The 14,043-nt window shown below is 47.3% G+C and overlaps 2 protein-coding genes across 3 annotated transcripts in view; one reads left to right on the top strand and one right to left on the bottom strand.

The window, feature by feature from the left end:
* Positions 1–2,245: 2,245 nt before the first annotated feature.
* Positions 2,246–14,043, top strand: part of LOC108033148 (frequenin-1) — a 29,285-nt gene continuing 17,487 nt past the window's right edge. Inside the window, exon 1 of one of the 2 annotated variants that reach the window (XM_017107372.3) lies at positions 2,246–2,669. The gene's annotated coding sequence lies outside the window, so the exon portion shown is untranslated. Of the gene's footprint in view, positions 2,670–12,575; positions 12,846–14,043 lie in introns of those variants that run through there. The other variant, XM_017107373.3, reaches the window with a different exon arrangement.
* LOC108033147 (uncharacterized) lies at positions 3,886–4,869 on the bottom strand. The gene has a single exon (XM_017107371.3). The coding sequence runs from the start codon at positions 4,781–4,783 to the stop codon at positions 4,037–4,039; it is 747 nt and encodes a 248-aa protein (XP_016962860.1). The 5' UTR covers positions 4,784–4,869; the 3' UTR covers positions 3,886–4,036.

Here is a 14,043-nt window from a genome sequence, read left to right as displayed (position 1 = left end):
ACGTAACGTATACGCAGCGTGGGCACATAAATGTATAATGTTTGCACAAAGCAAACTCCGAGTGCCCGGCTGCTCGGGCTGACATGTTAACAGTGTGTAGCAAGTTGGGTCAACTTTATTTGCCGGATTGATGTCGTACTTAATACTAATTGATGTACTTACATGTCAGCGCTGTGTGGGCTGGCAAGTTGATGGCGAAACGATTCACAGGAATGCCACTACAAATGGGCAAGACTATGAGGCGGGATTCAGGGGATTAATTAACTTACAAAGCAGCCAAGGAAGTATCTTTAAGGGGTGAACATCTACTACGGGAAAATGCAGAAAAATGCTTTAAAATGCCCTAGGTAAGTAGACACTGGAGTGAGCTCTAAATATCTCCCCGCCATCCACCCAGTTTTCCATAACTCTCCCGGCAGGCCTCGCCACAAGTGTTGACATTTGATAATTTTCATTTGGCTGTTTTTCCGTTTGGGGCGGGTGCGCATTTTTGATTACCTTTTGCGGTTTTTGTGCGTGCCGCGGGCGTTGGAAATTGGACATGAATTAGTAATGAATTTCGCCCGCAGATGCGCCGGCAGAGGCTTCGGCAGCGGCGGGGCAGCGGCGGCGGCAGTGGCGTCGGCAGCGTGTTTATCTAGGCAGCCCAACTATTTATAATAAAAGGCTGCCAGATTAAGAACCGAAATAGATTCTGTATCTGCAGCTGCATCATCTGTATCCGCGGCTGTATCCGAATCCGAATGTATCTACACAACCCGCTCCACTGCTGGGCCAGCCAAAGGGGGAAGGCAGCAAGAGTGTACGAAACAAATGCGAAAACAATGGCACGCCGCTGAGGAAGGCAACAACTCTTACATGGGCCCCCTGCGCACGCCCCTGACCTGCCCTAGCACAAATAAACAATAATTATAATTGGCCCGTTCGGATTCGAGTTCGATTCCCCTCGTGAGTAGGCCGCCGACGTCAGTCGACCCAGCCCTCTTCAGAGCCCCCTCGTAGGTGCGCCCATTAAGGCCCCTCTTGTGTACGCAACTGCGAATTTATTCTTCGCGCGTTCGCCGGCCTGAGCTGCAAATTGAAACGGGAAGTGGAAGCGCGGGCTGTCCGGCAAGTGATCACCACTTGATCGCCATCAGCGATCCGCGGATGAGAGCCCACGGGAAGTACCGCAGCTAATGGGCTCCAAAGCGGTCCGAGCAGAGCGTTTAATTGAGGCCAAAGGGCGGCACTTACAGTGGCACTCGGAAGCCAATCAATACGTGGGTACCCAAAGACTTGTGATTCATGGGAGCAATAAGGCTGTCCAAGCACAGTGCATTTAATTATAGATTATTTTCGAGCGCATTTAATAGTGGCAGGAATTCGAACTTAAATACTTTGTAGGCAAACAGCATACACTACAAACACAGAGATCTATGGGCTCTGAGTTGAATTCGGAAGGCTTAATTATAATATTTGGAATATTTCTGTTTTCTTGCTGGCCATCGCAGTGCCTAGCAGCGAATAAACAAACGATAAGACTGTTCCAAAAATATCTGAAAGTATTTTCTAGTGTCGGCGAGGCGAGGTGATGAGCCAGCCCAATAAAGAGCTGAGCAAATTGATACTGTTTTTGTGGACGAAGGGAAATGCGGCATGCGCTAAGTGACAATACCTGTCTTGTTTTATTTTCCGCTATTGGAATAATCGCTTTTTATTGTTATTTTACTTTTTAGAAGGCATAAATACTCTGCGGAAACCACCTTACCTGTTTAAAAACGACTATTTAGGCTAAAGGAACGATGGAAGATACTAATCTATTGAGATCGATGGACTGGCAGAGGTGACTGCAGAGTTCGTTTTGCTGATAACCCAAGCGGTCTGCAAATAGGAGCAGCAGCCCAATAAACGGTTCGTTTGATTCGCCCGCTTCCCGTGTCCGTATCTTCGTCTGCAGATGTATCTGAGTCCGTATATGTATCTGCGGCCGCCGTTTTATTGTTTATTTGCCTTTTGTTATTCGCCAGAATTTTTATTATTTACTATATTTAGGCAGAGGCCGAGGGGAGGAGGGCCGGCTGAACCTGAGCAATAATTAGTCACCGCCGAGCCACGACAGGCGGTACCTGCAAGAAATGCAAAGTAAATTCTTCAATTGCTCAATTGCTCTGCCCCCGCCGGCTGCGCTGCCGACGTCGACGCCGGCTGCGACTGCGGCAGCGACTGCGACCGAGGCCCAGGCCATTTGTGCGGCTGCTGGCATTCGATTGCCATTCGCACAAGTTGCATGTTCGCGGCTCGATTTTCGGTTCGGTTCCCTCATTGTTTTCCTGTTTCCCTGTGTTTTCCCCTTTTTCCGAATTTTTTTTATATTTTTTTGGGCTGCTCGCGTGCGCTGTGCATACTTTAAATCACTTCCTCTGGCAGCCCTTCGCACCACCCACTTTCCCCCCGAAAACAACCAGTGAATTCTAATTAGGTGTGCGCGCTAATGCGCTAAACGGTTCTGCAATTCGTTTTAAGCCAAAGACGAAAGGCCTTTGCATCTGTATCTGTTTCTGTTGCTGATTCTGTTTGAGTGGGAATTACATTTATAATTGCGCTTAATCAGTCGATTACTGTCATCGCAAACACGGGAAAGCCAAAGACCCACCGCAGCGTTCGATGACCACGCAAATGAGAGCCAGGTATGTCGTTATTGCGTTCCCCGAACAAACAATATTACCCCGTTTCCAGCGCAAACCCCATAATTAGGCAGATACCCGTGGCGGGGGGTGGTTTAATGAGGGCCACTGGCATCGGTTTGCAGTTCTGTTCGATTTGCGGTCCGCCTGTGGTTGGCGCTATCTTTGTGCCAAACTCTGCGGTTGTTCCGGCAGTTTGGGGCCTCGGAGCAATGACTCTGGCTGGTATTCCGGCGTTCTTTCCGTGCTCATAAGCAGAGGCTGTCGAAAGCGATGTCAGCCCTGGTTTCTGGCTTGCAAAGTATGCACAAGCTCTTTAACCTGCGGTCATACAAATCACTTAGCCTCGGTGACCACTTTTTAATAACTCTCTAAAACAGACTCGAGTTAGTATACTATTGGAAGATCTTCTAAACCCTTTGCTTAGCTGCTGCTACTTACCGATGTTTATCGGAAATGTACATAAAAGGTTCTTAGGTTTCTAGTTCTTGAAAACATTGTCACATAAACTCGAGCTGTTAACCTGTGGTTATCAGACCATCAGAAATTAAATCGATCAATGCCGATGGCTATGTAAATACTTTATTTGTAGTTGCTAGTTGTTTAACTACAAAAACATAGTTACGTTTAAGCGAAGACTGCACTTTGTTATTGCAAAAGAAAGGCGCTGTTACCCGATTCCTTAGACAGTAAAACGATTTTATTGCACTATGCTACAAAGTTTGATCATTATTTACTAACCTAGAGAGCTGCTAAAAATCCATTTGAATCCCCATTTTGAAATGTGTTTAGCAAAAAATACGCTGGGGGAAAAGGCACCCTAAAACAACAAAATTTAGTTTTTCTTCTTTTTGAACCGCAATTGCAGGCGAACGCATTTTTTCTGTTACCTTTCGAACCACATACTCAAAATATCTCTAGGATGGTTTCCCGCCCCCAAGCGCCCATAGAGAATCTAGCGGACGCTATGGGTCAATCCGGATCAACTGAAAAAAATTATAAAGAAGTGAGGGATTATCATATGGCCATCTCCCTCGCAATCGCCTTTATATATATATTTACTATGAACAGAGAACTATAATTAATATCTTGAATGACCACAAGAAGTTATTTAACTACAATCGATAGGTTAGGCCCTTCATTCCTATTACTTACCTCTGAATTCCGTTCTTACAATGAACTATTTGTCCTGGCCCCAACACGTTTGTACTAGGTCACAACTCAACAAAATTTATTTTAAATAATAAGGTTATCACAAGTTAAAGAAAGGAACCGAGTGTCCTTGGGTGGGGGTGTGTCTTTCAAACATGTTTTTGGAACGTTTAATTTTTTGTGGGTTGATTGGCTTTCGTTCTCGGGCCTAGGGTTTGCTAGAGCCCCGAGGTTCCCGGATCAAGGTGCTCCGAGTTCATCTTCTGCATACAGATGTAGCACAAGCGCTTGTAAATGAGGCTCTCGGGCGACGGAGTGGGCAGAAGGCCCTTCCTGGTTCGCTCGAGACACCTCTTCCGGTGCTTCTCCTGGATGAGTTGGCTCCTGATTGAGGTCTCCGGCAGGTAGCCGATCAGCAGGAACTCCACGGACACCCGCCAGCAGCCTGCCGTGGAGTCGAAGGCGGCGATGAAGATGGCGAAGGAGGCAAACAGGCGAAAGAAGTCGAAGGCGACGCCACTCAGGAGCAGGGATCGCGCCGCGGGCAAGTGGGCGAAGATCCAGGAGCCCCATTGGGCGCCTCCCAGGGCGAGGAACAGCTCGCGCACGATGCCCAGGAAGGGCTGCCACAGCTGGCGGTCCGTCCACTCGGTCAGCTGGAGCACCAGCACGAGCTCGGCCAGCACCATCAGCAGGCTGACGCGGTGGCGACACCGGCGGACCCAGCGCGGCCGGTACTGCAGAATGGCCAGGATCACGCCGCAGCCGAAGAAGAGTCCCGCCCAGCGCTGGTTCTCGCCCATGGGTAACTTGCTCAGCGGATCCAGCGGCGACAGCGGATCGTAGGCCAGCAGGCGCCAGTGGTTCCAGTTGACGAACATCCCGGCGACCACGATCAGCCAGGACTCGTAGAGGTCGCGCAGAATCTCCGCAGCTACCTTGCAGTTTCGATGGTGATGCATCATTTTCGATCAGAAAGTGGAACAGTCTGAGATAGAGTACTAAACAGTTGATCAGAGGTGGTTGTATGTTGACCGGTTGGTGGGGGAATGATGTAGACACTGATGCTCTGGGGTTTGTCGTTGAGGTTCGGGGTGACGATTACTTCGATTGGCTTTGTCGAAGGTTGCCAACATCTATTTCTAGTGCTGTTTATAAGGGTTTTTGCCTGTTTCATAGGCCTCGATTAGCTTTTTTATTCGCATTAGGAGCTCCCTTAAATGAGGAGCAACTGAAGAATCCGTAGTGGCACGGCCAAGTGTTCGTGCATCTCTTTCTCCCCTTGCTTCCTCTATCTGCCTCCCTCCCTCGCATGCTATGTGTGCCGCAGACACACTCACACACACGTGCCCACTGGGGCCTCGAGGCCTAATGGCTGCCACAGTGGAATGAATGCCACATATTTCCATTTAAAAACAGGCTTTGTCTTGAAGGCACTCCAAGTAAAAGGCAAGTTACCATTTGTTGTTAAAATCTTGTATACCTTATGTATTAAATACCACATAATATAATTTCATTAAAACATTTAAAACATTTATTTTAAATCTAGAAGATATTGAAGGTTAGTAAAATGTTTGATAAGCTAGTTGGTTATTCGTGTATTGCAAGTGAAAAAGTCAAGGCAAATCAAAAGGCAAGCAAGGTAAATAGCTTGTCTACTTTATTCTACTAATTTTTGGAGTAAATATATATACCGTAGTAAACACCTACCTCTTCACAAACGAATTTGTTGAAATCAAGTAGTTATTTAATGTGACGAAGACATGTGGGCAAAATGTTTAAAATGTTAGTTTGCTCATCCCATCTTTGCAAAAACCTACTTTCCTCTACAAAAATGTGGGAGGAGTTCGCATTTCAGGGTTTCTGCGGATTATCTTGCAGGCACATAAAGATAAGGTAAATAATTACATCTCGGTGTTTTTCTAATTACTGCATTTTCCCGTGCTTCTCACTATCTGGTTTTGGCCGAAGGCGTTGCCTCCAAGGTGTCTGGTGGCTACAACTAACCCCACCGTGCCGCCACCAACTGCCACCCGCCCCACCCCACCCCGCCACCTCCTCGTCGCCGGCTCGAAGTAAACAGCATTCGAGGGTAGTGTAAACAATCATTGACCTCGTTCATATTTCTTGGAGCGTTCGCTCATTTGCCTTTGGCCCGAGTCCCAGACGTTGACTCTGCCTGGTCGCAATTAAAATTGTTGTTTAGCTAGTTGCCCCTGGACGACGCTGCTCCCTGGCCACCCCACAGTCAGCCCCACCTCCATCGCCACCCATCCCATCCCATTCCACATTTCGCATTTCGTGGAAGGAGAGGCATTCGGCAGTTGGCATTTGGGCACCAATTAGCCGCCGAGAAAGAGGCAAAAATCTGATTCCATTGCGATTCCTCAGCCCCGGCCATGGTGATGAGCATAAAGCACAAAGGCAAGGGGCCAGAAGGCATCAGGAGCTGAATGGAGCCGGGAGCTGGGAGCTGGGATCCGAAAAAAACCACATCACGATAGGCTCAGCGGCAAGAACACAGTAAAGTGAAACAATCGGAGCCGGTTTATCCGAGACGCCGAACTGGGGCATACGCTTTTATGGGGAATTTTCCTTAATGGCCAACACACTTGCCAGTGTGGGACACTAAAGTTTCGATTACTGTGTAGCAATCCACTCAGGCAAGAGGATTTCCTAGCGAACTTTTGCGAACAGTTTTGAGTCATATGATTAACTTAGTCCAAGCCAGTAGATGGGAAAAGGCATTGGGTAACATTATATTAAAGTAATGGGTTCCTAGCAATTATTTATTCCACCCGTTTTTAAAATAAATACTATGTAAACCATTTTTACTGAATACCACATATACCATCTATGAGATATTGCAAGTAAATATATTTCATGTTATTCTCATTTGTAGTGCATTTAAATTACTTTAAAGTAAATAAATATGATGTTCATGGGTTAAAAAATTCGTGGGCTCTTAGCAATTAAAGCCTACTGGCTAGTAAATTAATTTTTAAATAAATTAGGCTGATTTTTGCAATCTTTGCATTTAGGAGAAGTCGTCATTTGATTTTCACATCAGCTGTGCTCCCAGTTTTCATTGGCAGTTAGAGTGGAAGAAATAATATGCCATTATGCTCCCGGCTTCATCTCACAGCCGAGCTACCCTTTTCCCAGAGGGCATCCAACTTTGCCCGGGCTGGCGAGGCGGAGGCGAGCTTAGGCGGCTTGTTTGCAGCCTGCCCATATTCCATATCCCTTGGCCTGATCCCGAGCCCGGGCCTTAGCCTTAGCCCGTGGCCCAATATCGAGGCAGGCAATCAAGGATAACGCGCATTATCCCGAGGCCCACATATGGAGGGTAACGATGGGGTCACGGGGTTGGAAATTGGTATTTGGTATTTGTGTGTGCGTCGCTGCGACGCCAGCATAGCGCTGGTTTAGCATTTTTATGTGTCCCGGCCCCGGATCCCAGTCCCACTCCCCCGCCTCAGCCTTATCCGCCGTTCCCTGGCCTACAGAGACATTATGTAGTTGGCTTTATCGCAAACGATTTGCCAAACACAATATGACGTCGACCAGGACCCAAGACCGAAGACCGAAGACCACGACCACGACCGAGAGCAGGACCAAGTCAATGGCAATGACAATGGCATGGACCACAGAACCCACACACATTAAAGCACATGTGCGATAGTTGGCAGGCGACTAAAATGTCGGGGCTCTAGCTCATTTTTGTGGCGGATGGCGCTTGTAGTTGTCGTTTCTAGGAGTTCAGTGTTATATTCGAGATCTTAACAACTCATAAATTTTAATATGATATTCTTTTAATTTCTTAGTTTTTTTCAATACTGTTTTACATATACAAGCCAATGTGTAATTATTCAAAGTGTACTTAACATTTCGAGGGGCATACCTTATACGTGATTGATTTCCTGATTAAAATTTTCCCTGTTTATGGGACAGTCAAAATCACGACTGTATTCATTATCAGATGAAGGAGTTGCCAGACCAATGAAAATTAGGTATCTGTCTTTCCTACAGCTGGCACTTCATTATTACTATTTTACAAATACATTCCAAGGTCTAATTATTTCACATTTCGTTGTTTATTTGAAGCCTGAAATTAAAATTCCTTCTGCTTATGCGACAGACAAAATTAAATTTTAATTCACTTTCAGATGAGAGAGTTGCCGGACAATCAAAAATTAGTGTGACGTTTTCTTTAAGTATCTGTCTTTTCTGCAATCGAAATTAATATGGATTTAAAATGTTTGTAACGTTAAAATTTTCAGTTTTATTATTACCATATAGTATTACAATTTTTTTGTGTAATTTTTTAAAATAATTTTATGTTGACGGACTTTCAACTCGTTAATCAGCCATTCTCCCGCAACCTCCCTTTCGTCATTTCCTAATCTTGAATCAAAGATTTTTCCTCATTTTAAGCTGAGTGCCCGCCAATTGTTTTCAACGACTTAAAAATTATAATTAATTTCTACGTTTTATGTTGGCCACGCCTGCCAGCTTTTATGCCCTATATTATGGTTCTTTTTGTGTCTTTTTGCCCACTTTCCCCTCGTTTCTTTGTCGCCTGACCTTTTCTTAATATGTGTTTGCCACACAGTGGCCATTTTTTTTATATTGCGACCTGTTTTTGTTGCCTCTTTTCTTGTTGTAGTCAATGGAGCGTCGTCGGAGGCTTTTGTTTACTTGACGCTGCTGACTTTTTAGGGTCCTTCCACCGTTTATATGGCGCATAAAATTAATAATAACAACAAATGGTGCTGATGCGGGGGTTGGCCACCGGGGGTTGAACAGGCGAGTCTAAAGATCCCTCATTCCACCGCTATCTGGGCTTCAGCTGGGATAGTTTCGGTGGCGAGATGGCGCTGGGATCCACACCCTAATCATCAATTAGAGCTGAGTTTTTAATATTTTGACAGTCTGCCAAATCAGTTGCAACTTGCTCTTGAGTCCCTACTCAAATATCAAGCATACGCCACGTTTTCCTGCCCCCGGCAGGGCACACAGTCAGCGCTCCTCGATGTGCCTCGCCCTCGTCCTGGCTGCCGTCCGCCTCTCCCCCGCCGCTCTGTTTAGTCTGATGCTGGCGCCGGCATTTGGTGAAGTGTCTGGAAGCTGTCGCCTCTGGCTGGGATCGGGGGTGGGTTCGGTAGTAGGAATGGAGGGGGACTCGAAGGGGAGTGGGTATCGGGTGGCCCGTTGTCGAGCACCCGTTCACGCGACACTTCAAGTGCTCCCGCCACCCACTCCGCCGCCTCCTTGGGCCCTTGTTTGTTCCTGTTTTTGCCACTTTGGAAGTGCGTCTATTAATTTTCATATCGCCAGCATTTCTCAATACGCTCGTGTCTGTCCTTCGCTCGTTTTGGCTTATGAGGCACTTCCTCGTAAATGCGCCCGGCTGCCACACACACCCACCCCCGCACACACACTCGTCAAATTAAATAATTATGCGCTTAATTATTTTTGGGCGTAGGCAGGCCCAAGACGCTGGGGAAAATGTTTAATTGTTTTTTAATTTGTATTTAAATGTGGCAGGCACTGAGCCAGCTAATAGACATCTGCGGCGCGTCTGAAAAGTATTTCGGGGCCGTAAAAGGGGGTGGGCTGAGGAATGGCGGCTATTAAGCCACTCTAAGCTCCCGGTACAGATTGATTCCCCAGCAGCAGGCGTCAGCTGGCGTTTCGCCCGCCTCCCCCTCCGTCTCTGGTTTTCCTCTAGTTTTCCTCTGGTTTTTCTAGTTTTGGCTGCGTGTGTGTGCATAATTTCCATTCGAGATTTATGCACTTCGCTCTGCATTTGGTTGCCCCTTCATTGTTTTTGTCTCGGCTCGTGCTTACCTCGTAGCCAGTTTTTATGGCCGTTGATTAGCATAGTGTTTGTTGCACGCATTCGAATGCAAGTGCCTTGAATTTGCGTACTCCCGGCACCTCAGCGCCAGTCTCTGCCCCTTACATTTCCCGTTTCCTCGTTTTTCCCTGGCAACTTTAAGGGGTGCTTGGACTGGCTCCTTCTGGTTCTCGGCTCATTAGCTTACTTAACAGAACTGCCCAGCAAAGCAGCCATCGGCCTGGGGGCCGTTCGCCCACCGAAAATTGCATTTGCCTGGCTCCCGACTAATGCAAAACTTATTATCCGCTTGCGCCGGCTTACGTGCCCAAAGCCCCTTGCAACTATTCGCTCCTTTTCGTGCCGCCCCACCCCCATCTCAACCTCCTCAACATCCTCCTGCAACGCCGGCGGCACTCGCCAAAACTGAACATAAAATTTTGTCGGCTTGAGGTTTGCCTCGCCTACTGCTCCTTAGCCCTTCGCCAGGCCCCGCACCAACCCCAGCCCCCGGAAAAACCCCAACCATGTGCAGTGTGCGCACTAATTACCACAAGGTCGGTGCACTAATTAACAATGGCTTTGAGGCAGCTAAACGATATGGCGCTCGAGCGAGGGCGGAAAGCGCCCGAGAGACCCGTGAAAATCAACTTTGCATCAGCGACGTCAGTGGGCCAAACTCCTCGGCCCACGCTGCGTATGATAAATATTTTTGTTTCGCATTCGCAGTGAGAGGCGGGCCGCAGGGCCAGGGACTCGGCTGGTTTGGCACCTGACCACACGGCGTATGATATATTATCGCGGTGATTTCCCCCTGATTGCGGCTACAACTGGAGTTGTGACGCCATTCGAACTGGGTAATTCTGGTCTGGCACTGCTCGAAATTACCGAACAACGAAATCAGAAGTTTAACCAACTGTTGAAGCAAAATAGCTGATTGCCAGAACTAACTAGTAGATGGTATATTCCAAACTCGTTGAAATGACGATTTAAGCCACGAAATAGTATCTCTTACGTAAATAAACTTAGTTATGTAACTATGAAAAAGAAGAAAGACCATCCATTGGAGTTATCTAGCCTATACTTTAAAGTTTTTCAATCTATAAAATAAGTTAAGGAAAAATCCAAACTCTTCAAAGTTTGTTCTTCACGAAGCGCTAGAACCACTTGGAAATTATAAGCTATTTAGATTCTTTCCAAAAAAGTTATTATTTTTAAAGAGTTATTTTGAATGTAGTTTAACTATTTTATAGTAGCAAAGCAAAATTTAACACAATTATTATTCGAAGCAGAACAAATTTATTATGCAATTTGCTCAGGAAGAGTTCATGTTTGTAGATAAGAAAGAAGGTTTTAACAACTCAAGAAGGTAAATAATCACCTCAGCGGGGCAACCCTTATATTAAGCCAGTCCGTCCAGCAGTTCGGTATCAACAACTGAAGAGAATGGGAGAACGAATTTGCATAATTCTTTTTGCACAACCTTGTTTTGGGGTGTTTTTGGGGTCCGTGCTCCTTCGCTGAACATCCTCGACCCCTTGCCCCGAAATTCCCACGCCGCTTATGATAAACAATTTTCGTTGTTTATGCGGCTGATAGCCGCGGTGGGCGGTCAGGTGCGGCCGGCGGCGGGGGCGTGGCGTTGGCGTGAACATCGCTGATTTAATGCGATTAGATTAGATGAGATTTTCCGTTTGCGATACGATTTTCCTGGCGCCAAAAACTTCGTTGGACCGTTAGACTGTTGGACCGTTGGACCACACGGAAAAGCTCCGCCGCAGCACGAGCTTTTTGTGCCGCAGAAGGAAAGCTGCGCTCCAGTGGTGAGTTGCGGGAGCGAGAGGGCACCAGGGCGTGAGCGAGAGGGAGCGAGCGGCAGGGTGGCGTGGGAGTTAATGCTCGTAATGTCGAATTACTGCGTCCCCGCCCCGCGCCTTTCCCGCCGTGTTTATACAACCGAGCGATGGATATTTTTTAAGCCGCTGCCTTTTCTTGTCAGCCCCACGCACACCCTCGCACACCCTCGCACACCACCCGCACACCACCCGCACACGCACGGGCTCTGCGGCACATATTAATGCGCCGATATTACGCATACGGCACGTTGCCCCCATTTGCACTGCACGAGCTCGCTGGCGGCGGGCTTCCTGCACAGGTGCGCGCAGCTGAATGCGAAAGCGAATGCAAATGGAAATTAATAAACTGCATTACATAATTAAAGACAAAGCAGGGCGAACGGGACAGTAAAAGGCGGCCGCGAGCGTGGCTAATTGAATCAGAGCTGGTGCAGAAATGTCCGCAATTTAACGCACTGACCGCAAAGCCGTCAGGGACACTTGGCGGGCAGGCACTTCCCCAGAGAGGAATTTAAATATTATCCGATTCCATGATCAGATTTCGGCTGTCAGCCGCCCGAGGACCTCGGCCAATTCGACGGCAATCTCGTCGGCCGGATCTCAAGGCCCCCGGGCACGGCGGCTGCTCCGGCTCCTTCGAGGGGATTTCCAGCAGTGTGACCAGAGCGCCCCGGGCAGCACGCACAGAAGTAGAGAGGCTGTGCGCGCCACTTGATGCCATTAAAATAAGCCACGAATTATTTATTTATTTAAACTACTCGAGCGCTATCTGTGTTGGCTTAGCTGCCTTGCCCGTCGCCATCGGCCATGGGGCCGCCCCTCCCGGTGCTTCCGGCGGAGGCTGCTGCCGCTGCTGCCACGATGATTGCGTTCTGCAGAAAGCTCTCCGGGATTGCGGGGGAGTTGCGAGGGAGTGGCGCGGCGCGGCCTGGTGAGGCACCACGAGGACGCGCCTCGTTAAACTTCGTCGGCGGCTCGTATCAGTAAGGACATTCGACCTACTGTTGATTGCGCTCCGCTCCGAACCGAAGCTTTTCAGTTGATTTTCAGACCGTGCCACGAACGGAACGAAAACCCGAGTCCGGGGCCATCCGAGTCCTAGTCCGCATCCGCATCCGCATCCGTATCCGAGTCCGAGAGTTCCGCCCACCCAAAAGCCGGAGTCGCCGCAGCCGCCTCTTCCGCATCCCATTTTTTTTCTGTTGTTGTTTACTGTTGGTGCAGCGCTAACAAATGTAAAAACAAGGAACCAAACCCGATGTTGATGCCGTGGCCGAAAAAAGCCGAAAAACCATAACCGCAGACGAGAGGAAAAATCTGTTGAGGAATGTAAGACAAATTTTGGAAAATATTTTAGGCGATCCCAGTGTTTGTTTATTTGGTTTTGGTCGGGTGTAAAGGGCTTAGGCCAGGCAAATATTGCTCAGCCAAGTGTGAGGCTTTTGCCAGTTGATGTCCTGTCAAAGAGCTCCTTTATTGATAAAGCCACACGAACACAAGCACACTGAGCCAGCACACACACGCTGACACACACCCCCTGGCACACTAGAAGAGTCAAGTCTGACAACTTAACGACTTACTTAGCCAAAGAACCAAATAGAAAGCGGGGGACCGGAGCCGAAAGAAAAATGCTGAAAAGGTACGAGGACATAGAATAACATGACCCTTGACAAAGTGTTGAAAGAGGGGCTTTCGGGGCTTTCGGGGCCCCAGGTTAGACGCAGCCTAATAGACTGCCCAGGCAGCCCATAAAAGGGTAACTGAGAGGCACACACAAACACATTGTAACTGGCACTCCCCCTCCGCACCTCGCCCACCTCTCCAGTGATAAAATATTCAATTTTTGTGCCCACTGTTTGTTTCCCCGATATACGTATACCCTATATCAACTCTCTGTCAGGCGGACACCGTGACATGGGTTTACCATTGGATAAGTGGACATAATGTTTGCTTATGCTGAAGAGAGCTCACGATGGGCTAACGTGTCTTATCTTGGGATTATGAGTGCCTGGATCAAGGGGTATTTGATAGTCGAGTAAGGATCATACGTTGTTCTTAACCAGGTATTTACCTTCAATAAGCAATTCATTCAAGAGGTATATGATAGTCAAGCTTTAAGTTTATGCTTTAGCTAACTAGGTATTTAACTTAAATGAGGTTATGGGCTGACAAGGGGCTAAAGTACCTTACTCTAATATTATAAGGTACTCAATCAAGGGTATATGATAGTCGAGTATAGACTTACAATTTTGTTTTAATTTCATTATTTAACTAAAACCAACATATGGGCTTACTTGTCTTGTTTTAATATTATTAGTGACTTGGTTTAAGTGGTGTATGGTAGTCGAGTAAGAAACCTTCGCTTTTCTTGGCTAGGTGTTGAACTTAAATAAAGTAATGGGCTTACCTTAACATTTTTGACTCAATATTTTGTGTATATATCGATTATGTCATAATATAAAATACTAATTTTCTCAAGGGCTTCCTTCTTTGCGAGGGTATTCAAACCCCCATACATCACCAAAAA

This window comes from Drosophila biarmipes, chromosome X, assembly GCF_025231255.1.
Source record: "Drosophila biarmipes strain raj3 chromosome X, RU_DBia_V1.1, whole genome shotgun sequence".
Classification (NCBI taxonomy): Eukaryota; Metazoa; Arthropoda; class Insecta; order Diptera; family Drosophilidae; genus Drosophila; species Drosophila biarmipes.
The sequence above is the reverse complement of the archived record's forward strand: the minus strand, read 5'-3'. Positions and strand labels throughout refer to the sequence as shown.